Consider the following 18,229-nt stretch of genomic DNA (forward strand, 5'->3'; position numbering starts at 1 on the left):
GCCTCCCTCCCGTGAGCGGTGCGTCTGACGTTACGCGGGTGGTGCGCCGTGCCAGGGCCGGGCCGCAGCGACTGGAGCTTCCCCGGCCACCGCCACTGTGACCTGCTGGCCGTGCTGGGCGGCCTGCTGACGGCCGGCCGACTGCCGGGCCCGGCGCCGCGTCACCTCTTCAGCGCCGTCTGGCCGCTCGTGCTGGCGCTGCCCACCACCGGCGAGTACATGCACTGTCTGCCGGAGTGGTGCGGCTTCGTCGCCAAGTACTTCGGGGTGAGCGAGCGCCGCGGGCGAGCACCGTGGTGGGGGGGGGGGGGGGGGGGGAGCGGTCGTGCTGTTGTGACTCTGCTTCGGGTGCGGAAGGTGGGTGTTTGGCGTCGCCCATCTCTCTTCTTTCGATGTTTCCCGTAAACAGTAAGGTATGGGCACCATATGACCATTATAGTCGGCGCGTTCCAAAGCCCAACTCTGTATATAATCATCATCACCATCATCATCACCATCATCATCGCTTCGACAGTGAGCGGCTTGATGGGCAGGCAGACGCGCACGCCGCCCTCACGGAGTCCCTCTCTAACATCAGTTTGTGCACTGGCTCGCACAGTTTTTGTCTTCCGCGTTTGTTCCCAGTGCTTGTTTGGTCCCAATCGCCCTGTTGTTCTGGTTTTGTGATTGGTTTCTCCTCAGATTCTGCATTTGTCCGGCCTGTGTTGTGGCTTTTGTATCACTGCAGGCTGATTGGAACAGTTATCTAATCACGGACGGGTCAGCGAGCGGCCCGGCGGCTAGTAACGACGACCGCCCCCGGCCCCTATCGTTTTGGGACAGCCGGCGGCTGCTGGCTGACCGTGCTGGGCGCGCTGGGCGCTGCTGTCTGACCATGCTGGGCGCCGCTGGGCGTGCTGGGCGTGGACGCTGACCATATTGGGCGCTAACGCTGACCGGGCTGGGCGCTGCTGGTTGCCCTTGCTGACCGTGCTGGACGCTGACTTGGTCGTAGTGACGACTCTTTCCAATATGCTGGTCTGCCGCCCGGCCGGAGCAGCCGGACACTGAGTCAGTACGCTGGTCTGCCGCCCGGCCGGAGCAGCCTGACACTGAGCCAGTACGCTGGTGTGCCGCCCGGCCGGAGCAGCCTGACACTGAGCCAGTACGCTGGTGTGCCGCCCGGCCGGAGCAGCCTGACACTGAGCCAGTACGCTGGTCTGCCGCCCGGCCGGAGCAGCCTGACACTGAGCCAGTACGCTGGTGTGCCGCCCGGCCGGAGCAGCCTGACACTGAGCCAGTACGCTGGTCTGCCGCCCGGCCGGAGCAGCCTGACACTGAGCCAGTACGCTGGTCTGCCGCCCGGCCGGAGCAGCCTGACACTGAGCCAGTACGCTGGTGCGCCGCCCGGCCGGAGCAGCCTGACACTGAGCCAGTACGCTGGTCTGCCGCCCGGCCGGAGCAGTCTGACACTGAGCCAGTACGCTGGTCTGCCGCCCGGCCGGAGCAGCCGGACACTGAGCCAATATGCTGGTCTGCCGCCCGGCCGGAGCAGCCTGACACTGAGTCAGTACGCTGGTGTGCCGCCCGGCCGGAGCAGCCTGACACTGAGTCAGTACGCTGGCGTGCCGCCCGGCCGGAGCAGTCTGACACTGAGTCAGTACGCTAGTGTGCCGCCCGGCCGAAGCAGCCGGACACTCCAGGCGGGCCCGAGACACTGGTTTGGCCAGTGCCGTGATGTCCCCGGTGTCGCCGTAAATATGAATGGTAATAGCAGCCGACCTTTCCGAGATGCTATCTGATGTCGCCTCTCTGTATTCAGAAGACGCGTTGTTCTGAGAGTGGCCCCGCCTTGCTTGCCATTATACTAGACTCACTTTGGAATGCCTTTTTATTTGAGTCAGCCGTCACACGGATGTGCCTTTAAATTTGTTCTTTATTTTTCGTTTGTAAATGTATTTTATGATTTTCTTTCCGTCATGTAACTGACGCAACGAAAGGCATGGAAAATATGTATGGACTGTTCAGCCAATACCGTACCATTGGTGGGATAACCATTGCAATGACTGCCCTACTCTGCCTCGGCGTTTACTGTGCAGCTATAAACGGGGACGTTCTCACGCGGCGTATTTCTCGGAGGTGCTTCCGCCACCGGAGTGGCAATAGCGATGCCCTTCTTGTCTGATAGCTCTCGGGCTGTGATGAACGTTCCTGCTGGACTGACCGCTTGAAGGGAGAGCTTTGGCGCAAATAACTGGCGCAGTTGGCGCTCCTTCAAAACTCAATAGCTAAGTAACAAAGTAAAGGAGAGCTTTGAACCCACCGCCAAGCCGGTGAAAGCACCACGGACGTTTGCCTCGGGAGATCCTCCACGCGTTTTAGATGACACGATGAGAGGCGGGGTGGGCGGTCAGTGGTTGATTATCGCTCATTTAGAAAGCTCGCATGCTAGTAACGTTATTTGGCTCCGAGCACATGCACAAGCTCATGCTGTGCTCTGCTCCCCAAGCACGCGCCTTTTCGATGCGATACGAATTGAACGGCGGGTACGGTCCGTGCGACTGTGTCATGCGGGGCTGCGACAGGTGTTTGCCGGGCCATGCAGAGGTGCTTGGGCGCCGTTCTCACTGAAGTAAGAATTGAATACTGGCGCGTCGCGGGAAGCTGGCGGACGCAGTTGCTGTAGTGTGGCACTGGAGCGTGCGGATTTTGGAGCTAATTAATGAACGGACTTCTGCTGAAAACTCCCGTGGTCTCTGCGCCCATGTTGTGGAGAGAGAGAGAGAGAGAGAGAGAGAGAGAGAGAGAGAGAGAGAGAGAGAGAGAGAGAGAGAGAGAGAGAGAGAGAGAGAGACGGAGACGGAGACGGAGACGGAGACGGAGACGGAGACGGAGACGGAGACGGAGACGGAGACGGAGACGGAGACGGAGACGGAGACGGAGACGGAGACGGAGACGGAGACGGAGACGGAGACGGAGACGGAGACGGAGACGGAGACGGAGACGGAGACGGAGACGGAGACGGAGACGGAGACGGAGACGGAGACGGAGACGGAGACGGAGACGGAGACGGAGACGGAGACGGAGACGGAGACGGAGACGGAGACGGAGACGGAGACGGAGACGGAGACGGAGACGGAGACGGAGACGGAGACGGAGACGGAGACGGAGACGGAGACGGAGACGGAGACGGAGACGGAGACGGAGACGGAGACGGAGACGGAGACGGAGACGGAGACGGAGACGGAGACGGAGACGGAGACGGAACCGGAACAGGTCGCTATCACCCCTTTCTGTCGTGATTGTGCCAGGGACAAAGGGCCGATGGGTCCAGGAGGTGCGGCCGGCCACGCCATCCCTCAATGGACGGTGGGGTCGGGGCGAGGCTGGGTCCAGGAGGTGCGGCCGGCCGCGCCATCGCTCAGTGGACAGTGTGGGATCGGGGCGAGGCGGTACGCCGCGCTCGGCCGCCGCCGGGCACACCTGACCCAGCTGCGTGCACGCGGCAGACTGAGAGGAGACGACCTACGCGGGGAAAGCCTGTGGGTGGGAGCGTGTCATTGGAGCAGCGCCATGTTTGGCTGGCTGCTGTCGGCGCCGTTGGCAGTGGCCACATGGCTTTTCAGGTTATCGTCAATTTTCACGTGCACTGAGTACGCTCGCAATAAAGCAACGCCCTCGGGTTGTCTGCACCGAATGACATGACAAATGCTGTGACACCTTATGTTCCGTGCCAGATATACAAACTCAAACGCAACTGTCTTACGCATAAGGTTCACCGTCCGCTAACCGGCGCTTCCATGGGGCCCGCTGGATTCAGGGCAGCGCTAGGTCGCCACACTGCGGCAGTTGCGGGGCGGCAGGCAGCTGAGAAGCTGGCGTCTGCGCAAGCTGTCAGCGCTGTGGTCGGCGCCGCCACCCTGCCGGCATGACCGTATGACATGGGCCCGTCAGCGGCCACTGGCACGGAGCACGTGACAGACCTCCACGTACACTTCTATGCCGCCGGAGGGGCTCCGGCGTCGCTGCCGCCGAGGCTCCAACGCGGCTGCCAGCCACGAGGCCCTAGCGCAGGTCACCGGCGAGCCGCTAGCGCAGGCCACCGGCGAGACGCTAGCGCAGGTCACCGGCGAGGCTCTAGCGCAGGTCACCAGTGAGGCTCTAACGCAGGTCACCGGCGAGCCGCTAGCGCAGATCACCGGCGAGGCTCTAGCGCAGATCACCGTTGAGGCACTAGTGCAGGTCACCGGCGAGGCGCTAGCGCAGGTCACCGGCGAGGCTCTAGCGCAGATCACCGTTGAGGCACTGGCGCAGGTCACCGATGAGGCTCTATCGCATGTCGCCGGCGAGCCGCTAGCGCAGGTCACCGACGAGGCGCTGGCGCAGGTCACCGGTGAGACTCTAGCATGGGTCACCGGCGAGGCTCTAGCGCAGGTCACCGGCAAGGCGCTAGTGCGAACGCGGACGACATTCCCGTTTTACCGACATGTCCAGCTGTTCACACAGAGAAAGTCGTTGCCCAGCCTTGGCCACCACTGAGATCCCCTCTTGGTGACAGGTACAAGTTTGTTGATAACACGGCATGTTTCGATTACCGTTGTAACTTGACGGTATACCATCAACAAGGATCCTAAATTTTAAAAGGCAAAGACACTCGACGTCAACGTGGCACACCGTGTAAATAGGCAGCTTTCAGCGGGGGCGGATCCAAACGGGGTGGCCACGTGGCCATGCCCCCCCCCCCCTCCCCTCCCGCTTAGGGCCCCGAAGCGGGCCAAGGCTCCAAAGGACCCATAGTCGACCGAAAAGGTGCAGTTTTTAAACACAAAACGCGGCAAAATTGGACGCGGCAATCTCTGGATTTCCAGGCCTCCAAGAACAGCTGTAGGCAAGAGTGAACGACCAACGGGAAGAGGGAGGAAATATTCAATGATTGAAAAAGTTCTTACTTGGAAATTTTAAGCCTTATTACGCTGTCCAGGGACCCTATGCGGTTTCGGGGTAACCTATATGCCCCCTTGCAGGGTCATTCGGATCGCTAAGGAGCCTTCCGCGTTGCCCTTGATTTCTTTGCGTTTGCTCGAAGGGCCCTGCACTATTGCCTTGCCCTTCCTGCTAGCGTGCCGTGGCGCTCTTCTCAATCAGGCACCTTCCAAGGATTCTCTCCGTTTACCAGAAAGGCTCGGTGGGCTACAGCCGGGACCCCATATGTTAACCTGCCGGGGTATTCTCGGCTGCTCGGGGGGGGGGGGGGGGGGGGCCTTAATGTTGGTTTCGGTTCACCTACCGACACATTCGCGATATGCTCATTTTCCCTCTGCATTGGTCTATGGCGTTTCCAATTTTATGCCACTTGTTTAGGGCCCTACGCTCTTGTCGGGGGCCCATCTGTTAACCTGCTCATGCACACGCTTTCGGTCGGGGCCCTCCAAGTTGGGTCTTGGGCACTTTCTATTTGAATGGAAGGCCCTGCACACTTGTCGGGGCCCCATCTGTTGACCTGCTTCGGCACACTGGAATGTTCGGAGGCCCTGCGCATTGGGTATTTTAGTGTAGGCCCTACGCTCATGTCGAGGCCGTCTGATAACCTGCTGGGATACATTCGATATTTTGGGGGACCCTCCACGCGAGGTCTTGGGTGCGTTTTATCTGCATGTCCTACGCTCTTGTCGGGGGCCTATCTGATAAGCTGCTCGGGGACATTCGATCGTTCGGGGTTCCTCTACAGGGAGTCTTGGGTACGTCCTATTTGAATGGGGGCGTTACGCACTTGTCGGGGACCCCGTTTGTTCACGCCTTCGGCCTAACTGGATTGTTTGGGAGCCTGCTCATTGTGTCTTGGTGTTTGAATTTAGTGCCCTGCGCTCCCATCGGGGCTATCTGATAACCTACTGGGGTACACTCCATATTTCGGCGGCCCTCCACACTGGGTTTTGGGCACTTCTTATTTGAATGGAGGGCCCTGCGCCGTTGTCGCGGCCCCTTCCGATAAGCTGCTCGGGCACATTGGATTGTTGGGGGATCTCTACGTCGGGTCTCGGGTACTTTCTATTTGAATGGAGGGCCCTGTACTCTTGACGAGGCATTATCTACTAGCATGCTCTGGCGCACTCGATCGTTCAGGGTCCCTCCATATAATGTCGTGGGCATTTCATATTTGAACAAAAGGCCCTACACACTTGTCGGGGCTCCATCTGCCAGCCTGCTGAGGCGCAATGGATTGTTTGGGGGTCCTTCACATTGGGTATTTTAATGTAGGGCCCTACGCTCTTGTCGGGGGCCTATCTGATAACTTGCTCGGGCACATTCGACCGTTCGGGGGCCTTCTACGTCGAGTTTTGGGTGCGTCCTATGTGAACGGGGGGCCTACGCATTTGTCGCCCCCCCCCCCCCTCTGTTCGCCTTACTGCTCGGCCACATTGGATTGTTTGGGGCCCTGCACACTGTGTCTTGATGTTTTAATTGAAGGCTCCGCGCTCCTTTGGGGGCCATCTGATAATCTGCTCGGGTACACTCCATCTTTCGGGGGGCCCCTCTGCACTGGGCCAGGGTACTTCTTATTTGAATGCAGGGCCTTGTGCTATTGTCGTAGCCCCTTCTGATAAGCTGCCCCGGCACATTGAACTGTTGGGTGACCTGTACGTCGGGCCTTGGGTACTTTCTATTTGAATGGAGGGCCCTGCGCTCTTGACGGGGGCCCCATTTGTTGATATGATGTCGCGCACTCGATCATTCGGGGTCCCTCTACATCATGTCGTGGGTATTTCATATTTGAACGGAAGGCCCTACGCTCTTGTCGGCGGCCCCATCTGCTAACCTGCTCGGGCACACTCGGTTGTTGGGGGGCCTCCACATTGTGTCTTGGGGACTTTATATTTGAATGGATGGTCCTACGCTCTTGTCGGGGGCCCGTCTGTTCACCACCTTTGAATTTAGGGCCCTGCACTCCTGCGGGGGCCGTCTGATAATCTGCTCGGGTACAGTCCATCTTGCGGAGCCCTATGCACAGGGTTCTGGGTACTTCTTATTTGAATTGAGGGCCCTACGCTCTTTTTGGGAACCTTATCTGTTTCCCTCCTCTGGCACACCCGATCATTCGGGGGCCCTCTACTTTGGGTCTCGGGGACTTCCTATTTGGGTGAAGGTCCCTACGCCCTTACGGGGCCCTTTATGATGGCCTGCTCGGGAGCTGACCTCGCGCTCTTGTTGGGGGCTACATCTTTTACCTGCTCTGGCAGTCTCGATCATTCCAGGGCTATCCATGCTATGCTTTGGTTACGTCTTATTTGAATGGATGGTCCTATGCTCCTGGCGGGCCCCACCTATTAGGCTGCTCGGGTCGGTGACGGATACAGACTGGGAGGGGAAAAGCACAGGACCATGCCCCTCGTGAACCATGCCGAGAGGGCCCAAAGGCTCCAAAGAGGCTCACAGCCGGACGCAGATTTCTAACAAAACAAAACATTATACACAACGCAGTTGGACGTCTTTTAGTCTACAGACGACCAAGAGCGGATGCTGGCCAAAGTAAACAGTTCATAAGCAGACAAAGTTAATTCTTTGCTGATTGAGGGGGTGCTGCGGGGGGTGGGATTTTGGGGTTAATTACGCTGGCCAGGGACATTACGCTGTTGCCCGTACCCTATATGTCCGCGTCCGGGTCAATCTGATTGCTAAGGAGTTTTCACACGTTGCCCTTGATCTCCTTGCGTTTTTTGGTAGGGCCCAGTGCCGCGGCAGGGACGCTGTCTAGCCCAATGCCTGAGCACTCTTGGTCGATCAGATTTTCACAGGTTTTTCCCGTTCTCCCGAAAGGCTCTGGGCGTTGACTGGAAATAAATAATGTGAATGTTTTCGTCCTCTCCCTGCCAGCGCGGAGGGGCATCCGTTTCCTCGCGCCGACGGAAAGTGTCAGATCGCAGTTCCGTAAGTTCTTCTCAGTGCAGTGCATATAATCTAGACTACTTGGCCACATCACATATCAAATTAAAAAGGTTTTATGTACAGCAACAGAGACAAAGGTCTCCATAGGGCTGGTATACTTAGCTTCTGCGTGAACAGGTATAAGGATTTCACGTGCTTGAAAAGAGGAAAGAAAGGAATGGAACGGTGTCTCTTCGGGTTACATGAGTGACTCGAACCTAAAACAAAACACGTTTTAAATTATGCGCTTTCGCGTGCGGTACGAATTAAAACCCGTGCCGAACTGGTCGGGAACATTTGTAGCCCCCCCCCCCCCCACCCCCTTAACCGACGCCCAGAGTCGCCGTTTTTATAACGCTGAATGATGGGAGAGAGGTCGATGCGACCCCTGGTGTTTCCGAATTCATGAAGGGATGGAACTTATCGGAAAACATCAGTAGGTTGATTTCTACATATATATTTATATATATAAATAAATCAATCATGTATACACACACACACACACATATATATATATATATATATATATATATATATATATATATATATATATATATATATATAGCGGGCGCCACCATGGACGGAGGCCATTCGGTGTGTGTTATCCATCTGGTGACAGCAGTGTGCGCGTACTGCAGCCGCTCACATAGCCCGGCTCAGAGCTGGCGCCGCTCACATAGCCCGGCTCAGAGCGGGCGCCGCTCACATAGCCCGGCTCAGAGCAGGCGCCGCTCACATAGCCCGGCTTAGAGCGGGCGCCGCTCACATAGCCCGGCTCAGAGCAGGCACCGCTCACATAGCCCGGCTCAGAGCAGGCGCCGCTCACATAGCCCGGCTTAGAGCGGGCGCCTCACGTCGGGCGAGTCCTCGGCGATGATCACCGCGCCCCTTGGAACGCCGACAGTGTGCGTGGGTGCGTCGTGCTCCGACTGCGAGCTGCGCGTCAGTCGGCCTGGAGTCGCATCACCGCTCGCCCGCGCCAGCTGACGGCCGTGCGTGCCGTGTGTGACTCGGTGCCGCAGCCGAGCTCGGCGGTCTGCGGCCGTCGTGCAGGGGGTGGGGGGGGGGGGAGGGGCTGACCGCCGTCGCGGCTCGCTGCGCCTGATGATCCTCCGCAGCGCCTCCTGACCTCAGAAGCCGGCGGGGACAGGTCTCTATAGCTGTTAGCAGTCTCTGGCGGCGCTTCGGAGTTGTTAGCAGTTCGGCGCAGATTGCGATAGTTTTGGACAGCTGCTTGCGGTTCCTGGTGGCTTCCTGGATCGCACAGCTGCTCACAGTTCCTGACAGGTGGACAGAGTTGCTCAGCGCTGCCCGCAGTTTTACTGCTGCTCATCGCTGCTCTCTGGTGCATGGGGTGCTGCTGGATAGGTGTGAAGGCGGGGTGACAGGAACACCTGGATGTATGATATTATCCCCAGATAGATCGCAGATGTAGCCGCTCGCATTACACTGCACAACAAGGTTCGTAACGAAGACTTCTGCCGACGGTGGGGAGCAGGAGATGTGCGAAGGCACGCCGCTGCGCTCCGATCTGTTTCGTGTTTGCAGCGCCTATCTTTCGAAGCACCGCAGTTTTCCTTCGATGACTTGTTCCCCCAGCATCGGCAGTCGTCTCTCCAGACAGCTGTCCCTCGCCGCATTGGACGAATGCCCTGAGCCTGACGTACGAGTTGAGCGGAAGCCCCACCTCCGATACACACACTCCCTGCAGGATCGCACCGGCGCGCAGGTGCGTGTGGTGTCATAAGTTTCACCTCCGATACACACACTCCTTGGAGGATCACACCGGCGCGCAGGTGCGTCTGGTGTCATGAGCTTCACTTCCGATGCACACATTCCCTACAGGATCGCAGCGTTGCGCAGGTGCGTCTGGTGTCATAAGTTTCACCTCCGATACACACACTCTCTGCAGGATCGCAGCGGCGCGCAGGTGCGTCTGGTGTCATAAGTTTCACCTCCGATACACACACTCCCTGCGGGATCGCACCGGCGCGCAGGTGCGTCTGGTGTCATAAGCCCTCGAAAGGGTCCATTCTCATATTTGTGCACTCAGTGCGCATTGCCTTAGTAGCTGGCTTAATGTCGCAGTAGCAACCCTCACCGATCGGCCCGTGGCACCAGCACCACAGCCAGCCAGCTGCCCCCTGTCGCTGTACCGTTGGCCGCTTCACGCTCGCTGATAGCTCGGTGGAGCCTCCAGCCGTGACGACGACGTCGTCAGCTGGGAGGTCAGCGTGGCAGCCCGCGCGGGGGGCATCCCTGCGTGCCGTCACCGCACACATGTCAGCCCAGGCTGCAGCACGTTCTCGACCGCAGGGTGGCGCCGCGCCACCGCCGTAGCCTCGCGCTGGGTGGCCACTGCGCGGGGGATTGCGGCGGTTTGGCCGCCGACCGGCGCGCCCAGCCTGACACCAGGAGCCTATCTTGGCCCCGCCTGACTGCCGGAGCTCATCTGACTCCCCCCCCCCCCCCCCCACCCTTCCCGACCACTTCCGACCCTGCTCGATCTTACCTGACCCTGTCTGGCCTTGCCGGACCCTGCCTGACCTTGCCTGACCCCGCCTGACCCCGCCCGACCCCGCCTGACTCTGTCTAACCTGCCTGACCCCGTGTCCGTACCGCCACCGGTGTGACTCCCTTCGCCCGGCCCAGCCTGACTGTCTAACCTGCCTGACCCCGTGTCCGTACCGCCACCGGTGTGACTCCCTTCCGCCCGACCCCGCCTGACTCTGTCTAACCTGCCTGACTCCGTGTCCGTACCGCCACCGGTGTGACTCCGTTACGGACGACTCCGCTCACCGAAGCACGTGCTGCCGAATACTCCCTGACCGGGCGACGGCTGACCGACTCGTGCCAGGTGGCCCAGCGTGAACCAGCACCGATGGGCAGCGGGGGGGGGGGGGGAGGAAGGGGGGGGGGGGCGTTTCAGATGAGCTTATGATGAGCGGCGTTTCCAAAGCTCGTGAATGTTTCGCTCGGGGCTGTTATGTCGTCGTGGGACAAGTTGCAGCAGCTCGTGACTGCATGCAGCTCTTCATATGAGGCAAGCTAGGCACAAATTGCTTGTTGATCATGGTTGTAGTGGCTAATACCCTGCAGCCCTTGACCTTATTGCGCTCCTCTAACGAAAAGCGCCGATCACGGAGACTACGTCGAGTGCCATCTTACGCCCACCTGAAGTTAGCAACTATTTTCGATGGCACGTGTTCCAGGACGTGCTAGTCCCCCACACTGGGGACAGCACATCGTGTCGCTCCACCCCTAGCCGCAGCAGCTGAAGGTGCCACTATCCAGGCGATCCGGGGTGGTAGGTGATGCGTCTGGTCCGTGCGCCCCCAGCCGCGGCAGCTGAAGGGGCCTCTCCTCAGGTCCGGGGTCGGAGGTGACCGCCTGGTTCGTGTGCCCCCAGCCGCGGCACCTGAGGGTGCCTCTCCTCAGGCCCGGGGTCGGAGGTGACCGCCTGGTCCGTGTGCCCCCAGCCGCGGCACCTAAAGGTGCCTCTTCTCAGGCCCGGGGTCGGAGGTGACCGCCTGGTTCGTGTGCCCCTAGCCGCGGCACCTGAAGGTGCCTCTCCTCAGGTCCGGGGTCGGAGGTGACCGCCTGGTCCGTGTGCCCCCAGCCGCGGCAGCTGAAGGTCCTTCTTCAGGACGTGCTGGACCACATCGGTCCGGACAGACAGTTCGAGCAGCACTACCCGCAGCTGGAGGCGCTGCTCACCAAGGCAATCGGCGACGGATCGCAGCTGCACCATCTGGTGCACATGGTGAGTGGTGCCCTCTGGAGCCGCGCGTGCTGGTGACGAGGCGGCGGATGTTCCCCGGGCGGGCTGCCCGCAGGCAGGCCCTTATATTCAAGGTGGCGTCGGGCCTGTGGTACATGCTGTCTAAAAGATGAACAGATGTACAGGAGTGCGCGAAACCGAAATGCAGGTCGTATTGGCAGACTTGACAAGTTAAAGTCGCTGATTTGGACACGTTCTGCATGACTGTGGCCTCACGGAATGCTTTCTGAACTGTTTATAAACCGCTAATCACCGGTCGCTACACGGTGTAGTAGTATTTTCAGAACCCGGGAGACAGGTACCACAGCGATCTGGCATGATTTTATGCAACCCGTTTTGTTGACGTATTTGTTATTTGCTGCCTGTTCTTCTGCGCTCTGTGTTGTGCCAAAAGCAATCCAGTGTGTGATAAGCACGTAGTTAGGCAGCTGAGTATCTCCCTGACCCCTGCCCCCCCCCCCCCCCCTCCTTCTCCCGCCCTGCCCCACGGGCCGTGCGCGGCTGCGGCGGCGTCAGTCGGCGCCTCGCCGGTGTGGATCACGCCGGCGGCGGGCGGCTCCTCTCGTTGCCGCAGACCAGCTTCTCCACGCTGCTGGAGCTGCTGCAGCAGGACGAGGTGCGGCAGCGGGTCAGTCGTCGGCTGCTGCAGCTGCTGACGAGCTGCCAGCAAGAGCTGACGACCGAGCCGGCCCTGGTGGAGCTGGGCATGGCCTGCTGCCAGACCCTCCATGACTCTGTCACGTGAGGAATGCATGGATCTGCCACGCCAGCAGTGCGACAGCGGCTGTCTCGTGAGCTGTTATGACTCCCATCCGAGGGATACACGACTCTGTCATTTAGGACATTCGCTACCCACGACAATACATTCACGACTCGCTACAATACATTCACAACCCACAACATTATATTCCGATTTACAACAATACATTTACGACCCACGATAATACATTCACGACTCATGACAATGCAGTGCGTCTTGCGTGCCAGGTACACGACTGTCACGTTAGAGATACACGACTTTGTCACTGAGGCTCGGCCGCTTGAAAACTGCGCGGTTCCTCAACATGAGCAAGGCAAAACTCGGCCTCCTGAGGGGCACGCGGCTCTGGCACGTGAGGTCTGCGCGGCGCTGCCATGGGGGGGGGGGGGAGGGGGGTACGAGCCCGCTACACCAGCGGTGCACGGCGGTGTGGGCGTCCCGGTGATGGCAGTGTCTGTGCCCTACCCGCCGCCAACCCCAGCGGGCGCGTCCCAGCAAACCTGTGCTCTACCCGCCGCCAACCCCAGCGGGCGCGTCCCAGCAAACCTGTGCTCCACCAGCCGCCAACCCCAGCGGGCGCGTCCCAGCGTCGTCGCCATCACGCTGCACAGCAAGCTTCAGCTTCTAGCCTGGAACTTTTCGGAGGCTTTGGCTAGGGTTGCACTGCCGCTGACCATCGGTGACCGTAGTGCTACACACGGTGGTCATGAGCCGGCCGTTGACCATTGGTGACCGTAGCGTCACACACGGTGGTCATAAGCCGGCCGTTGGCCATCGGTAACCGTAGCGCTACACACGGTGGTCATGAGCCGGCCGTTGACCATTGGTAACCGTAGCGCTACACACGGTGGTCATGAGCCGGCCGTTGACGATCGGTAACCGTAGCGTCACACACGGTGGTCATGAGCCGGCCGTTGACCATCGGTAACCGTAGCGTCACACACGGTGGTCATGGGCCGGCCGTTGACCATCGGTAACCGTAGCGCTACACACGGTGGTCATGAGCCGGCCGTTGACGATCGGTAACCGTAGCGTCACACACGGTGGTCATGAGCCGGCCGTTGACCATCGGTAACCGTAGCGCTACACACGGTGGTCATGAGCCGGCCGTTGACGATCGGTAACCGTAGCGTCACACACGGTGGTCATGAGCCGGCCGTTGACCATCGGTGACCGTAGCGTTACACACAGTGGTCATGAGCCGGCCGTTGTCGCGTCGCCAGGATGCTGTCCCTGGACGACGAGCGGCGGGAGACGAGCGCACTGATCTGCCAGTTCCTGCAGCGGGCCGTGGACCTGACGCCCTCGCAGCTGGAGAGCTCGCTGGACCTGCTGGTGCAGGTGCGTGCGGTATGGTATAGGCCCGCGCTGTGAGCTGAAGGCTCTGACTGGAGCGTCACGCGGCCGTGGTGAAACGTGATGCACAGGCTTCAGCTTGGACTGTGCATTTGTGATTCCTTGTTTGATCGTTTTGTCCCAAATGGGATGTGCGCGTGGCTTTAGGTTCAGAAAACGAGCCAAGGAGGGTTTCCTCGCGTGTAGCGGGGTTCCAGGTGAACGGACCACTCTGCCTCTGGCCCACGTTTGCGAGCCGGGACTGCGGGATGATCTAGCTCGCGGCGCACGGTGTGGTGAGGTGGCCGGCCCGTGCCGTGTCCTCCCCTCCCTGGCCAGAGGCAGGCTGGTCTGTGCGTGCCGGTGGGGCCGAGCCTTGCACCCGCTCTGGGATTGGTGCCTCGTGATGGCACATTCGGCCGACGTGCTTCCTCGGCCGCGTGAGGAGCTGGAGACGTTGTTTATGGCGGAATGAACGTCTCGCGGCTTTCCCCTCTGTAGCTCACAAATGCCATAATCTTGTCAAAATTGGCCACTGGAGCGCAAATAACTATTGCGGGGGATACGCACTTTAAGCCCAATACCTACCTAACCTCGTCGCAACTGTCCACTGTGTGTGGCGGAGCTCCAGCGGTCGCCGTCCGTAGCCCACCAGGCCGCTTGCCCGAAGCCCTTCCGGGAGTTGCTAACGAGCGGCAGCTGCAGAGTTGTCCACGCACTTTGATCCGCTGGGTGATAATCGAGTCAGATCAGGTCAGATCGGAAGACTTGTGACTTCGACGCGTTATCAGATTACGCACTACGAGAGGACGTGCACGCGATATGCATGTTCAATCTTCATTCAAATTGAACATTATTTCGTCACATTTGAGCATTTGAGCTCAAATATGGCGTATTTTGCTCAGGAGTTTACGTGTCAGCATCCCAATCAGCGTTGTTGCGATGAAAATAATTGTTTTCACGAGTTCGTCAGCTTGTGCTGGTTCGTCACGTTTCACGGGTTCGTCAGTTCGTCAGCAAAACAGCTGCAACTATGATGTAACGTGCTGGACGAGCTCACACCTAATCCACACCTTTTGCGCAGTCTATGCTGTCCGGTGTCTTCGTCCAACGCAACGACCTGGGCCTTCCGTTGACAACTCACACATGTATCCATACATGCCTCACTATTCCATGCCTATAACATCTACAACCGTGTCACCCGTTCCTCGTGCGACGCTGTTGCTGCCGTACCCTTCACAGCCCACCGTTTCGTCCCTGACCGACCCCATCCCGTCGTCCGGCAGGCGCGCGGCGGTTTCTGCAACCTGGAGTCGGTGACGACGCACCTGGTGGTGGCGGTGCACGCGGTGGCGGCGGCGGCGCGCCGCGCCGGCCGGCGCCGCGCGTTCTCGGCTGCCTGCATCGCCTTCTGCTTCATCACCCTGCCGGCGCTGGACGATGTGCTGACGCGGGCGCGCCTGTACGCCGTGACGGCCCAGGTGGCCCTCTCCGGCGGCTGTCCCGGACAAGGTACGCCATTGGGAGCCGGAGCGGGACGAGGGTGTGTCCCGCCGAGCCGGAGCGGGACGAGGGTGCGTCCCGCCGAGCCGGAGCGGGACGAGGGTGCGTCCCGCCGAGCCGGAGCGGGACGAGGGTGTGTCCCGGGGAGCTGGAGCGGGACGGGGGTGCGTCCCGGGGAGCTGGAGCGGGACGGGGGTGCGTCCCGGGGAGCTGGAGCGGGACGGGGGTGCGTCCCGGGGAGCTGGAGCGGGACGGGGGTGCGTCCCGGGGAGCTGGAGCGGGACGGGGGTGTGTCCCGGGGAGCTGGAGCGGGACGGGGTGTGTCCCGGGGAGCTGGAGCGGGACGGGGGTGCGTCCCGGGGAGCTGGAGCGGGACGGGGGTGTGTCCCGGGAGCTGGAGCGGGACGGGGGTGCGTCCGGGGAGCGGAGCGGGACGGGGGTGCGTCCCGGGGAGCTGGAGCGGGACGGGGTGTGCGTCCCGGGGAGCTGGAGCGGGACGGGGGTGCGTCCCGGGGAGCTGGAGCGGGACGGGGGTGCGTCCCGGGGAGCTGGAGCGGGACGGGGGTGCGTCCCGGGGAGCTGGAGCGGGACGGGGGTGCGTCCCGGGGAGCTGGAGCGGGACGGGGGTGCGTCCCGGGGAGCTGGAGCGGGACGGGGGTGCGTCCCGGGGAGCTGGAGCGGGACGGGGGTGCGTCCCGGGGAGCTGGAGCGGGACGAGGGTGTGTCCCGCCGAGCCGGAGCGGGACGGGGGTGCGTCCCGGGGAGCTGGAGCGGGACGGGGGTGCGTCCCGGGGAGCTGGAGCGGGACGGGGGTGCGTCCCGGGGAGCTGGAGCGGGACGGGGGTGCGTCCCGGGGAGCTGGAGCGGGACGGGGGTGCGTCCCGGGGAGCTGGAGCGGGACGGGGGTGCGTCCCGGGGAGCTGGAGCGGGACGGGGGTGCGTCCCGGGGAGCGGGAGCGGGACGGGGGTGTGCGTCCCGGGGAGCTGGAGCGGGACGGGGGGTGCGTCCCGGGAAGCTGGAGCGGGACGGGGGTGCGTTCCGGGGAGCTGGAGCGGGACGGGGGTGCGTCCCGGGGAGCTGGAGCGGGACGGAGAGGGGTCGCGGAGAACTGAAAAACTGGGACCGGAGTACGTTATAGAACAGTGGGGAGGTACAGAGTACGTTATAGGAGAGTGGGGTGGCACAGGGTACGTTCTTGGAAAGTGGAGTGGGACGGAATGCGTCCAGTGAGATGGGCGAGTCGTGAGACGCTGCGAGTCAGATGTGTTGGTTAGGGAGAGGGAATTATAGCAGATCTCCGCTGAGTGTGAGGAGTTGCATCGCATGGGAGTTTTAGCTGAAATTCCTCAATGCTCTTCTTGCTCTCTCTTCAATGCTTCCCAATGCACATAGGTAAAAAGAGATTACTGGCCAATGAAATGCAACAAATGCCTCAGAACTCTCGTTAGCTAGAAATTTAAAGATATCATCGATATTTTTTTCATTTGCACGAAATAGTGTCCTATAGATAATTCAGTATTTTGTATAGTGTTTTGAATGATACCCAAGTGTTTTATAATGCGAGTTCCCACGTATGTTAGGCCAGTGCAAAAGCTGGCACATTTTTCATGCAATAACATAGTTGGATTAAGACAAACCAAAGCGGCTGAAATCCCGAACGAAATCGCGTTTGGTGGTCCGCTAGGTCAACTCGATCATCTCAGCCCCGTCCCCAGCCGATTTCGGCAAGTAACACCGCTGGGGAGGGTGAAGGTGAGAGTGAGAGACATGTCCGGCGTCACGTCAGGTGGTGTCGGCTGTCCGGCGTGTTACCTCGACACCGGAGACTGGCCCGGGGTGATGCGCCGAGTCGGGCGTGGTACGGGCGCCGCTCTGTCCGGCGTGTTACCTCGACACCGGAGACTGGCCCGGGGCGATGCGCCGAGTCGGGGCGTGGTACGGGCGCCGCTCTGTCCGGCGTGTTACCTCGACACCGGAGACTGGCCTGGGGTGATGCGCCGAGTCGGGGCGTGGTACGGGCGCCGCTGTGTCCGGCGTGTTACCTCGACACCGGAGACTGGCCTGGGGTGATGCGCCGAGTCGGGGCGTGGTACGGGCGCCACTGTGGCCGGCTCCCAGATGTGTAACCGGTGCGTGTTCGGCCTCCGATGCCGGTGCCCAGGTGCCGCTTTGATTCATAATGTATGTGGCAGCTGCGCACGGCCGCGCTCGGACTCCCGAGCAGCGGAGGTCTGTGGCCGGGTGGTCCCGTTAAAACGAGAGCGCACTGGACAACGTGGTCGCCTCGTGCGCTCGTCCGGCTTCGACGGGGCGACCGGCGTGCGCGTCGTCGCTCGGTTCTTGTCTGATTTGCGAGGCGGGCGCGGACTCAGCTGAACGCTGCCTGCTGGTGTAGGCGTATTGCTCTCTGCTGTACAGTACCGGCTTCAGGGAACGACACCAGGCCCTCGCTTGTGACCTTTTCCTTCGTGGACGGTGATCTGCTGGCTCCTCCTCGGGTGGTCCCCCGCTTTCTCGACGCCGACCTTTGTCAGTCTTTCAATCAGTGATGCTATCGCTCACCCTTGATGTCCCGTTTCTCTCGCCCACCATTGATGGCCCGGCTCTCTCGCTCACCACTGATGGCCCGGCTCTCTCGCTCACCATTGATGGCCCGGCTCTCTCGCTCACCATCGATGTCCCGTTTCTCTCGCTCACCATTGATGTCCCGTTTCTCTCGCTCACCATTGATGTCCCGGTTCCGTAGCTGGTGAGTTTCCTGGCGCTCTCCCCGCCGGACTTCTCCTCGCTTCGTCGTCATTAATCCGACGGCTTCACCGCCACTGATCCCCCTGCTCTCTCTCCCTCTAACGATCCCATAGGTCCCTCGCCATTATTTCCTTGCTTTTGTTGGTGTTTTCCTTGCTCCGTCGCTGGGAATCTCCTTGCTCTCTTCGTCATTGGTATC

General features: G+C 60.6%; 1 protein-coding gene across 1 annotated transcript; it reads left to right on the forward strand.

The window, feature by feature from the left end:
- The first annotated feature begins 172 nt into the window (after positions 1 to 172).
- Positions 173 to 17,831, forward strand: LOC119091026 (VPS35 endosomal protein sorting factor-like). The gene is made up of 6 exons (XM_037213747.1): positions 173 to 267; positions 11,522 to 11,665; positions 12,258 to 12,424; positions 13,667 to 13,784; positions 15,065 to 15,127; positions 17,817 to 17,831. Exons 1-6 carry the CDS (start codon positions 220 to 222, stop codon positions 17,829 to 17,831), a joined length of 555 nt encoding a protein of 184 aa, XP_037069642.1. The 5' UTR covers positions 173 to 219.
- The last annotated feature ends 398 nt before the right edge of the window (positions 17,832 to 18,229 follow it).

This window comes from Pollicipes pollicipes, unplaced genomic scaffold (genome assembly GCF_011947565.3).
Source record: "Pollicipes pollicipes isolate AB1234 unplaced genomic scaffold, Ppol_2.1 Scaffold_3216;HRSCAF=3773_pilon_pilon_pilon, whole genome shotgun sequence".
Lineage (NCBI taxonomy): Eukaryota > Metazoa > Arthropoda > Thecostraca > Pollicipedomorpha > Pollicipedidae > Pollicipes > Pollicipes pollicipes.

Coding starts and splice junctions, on each gene's coding strand:
- LOC119091026 (XM_037213747.1), top strand. CDS start 220: ATGCACTGTCTGCCGGAGTGGTGCGGCTTCGTCGCCAAGTACTTCGGG. Junction 268..11,521: donor TCGTCGCCAAGTACTTCGGG/GTGAGCGAGCGC, acceptor GTGTGCCCCCAG/CCGCGGCAGCTGAAGGTCCT. Junction 12,425..13,666: donor ACCCTCCATGACTCTGTCAC/GTGAGGAATGCA, acceptor TCGCGTCGCCAG/GATGCTGTCCCTGGACGACG.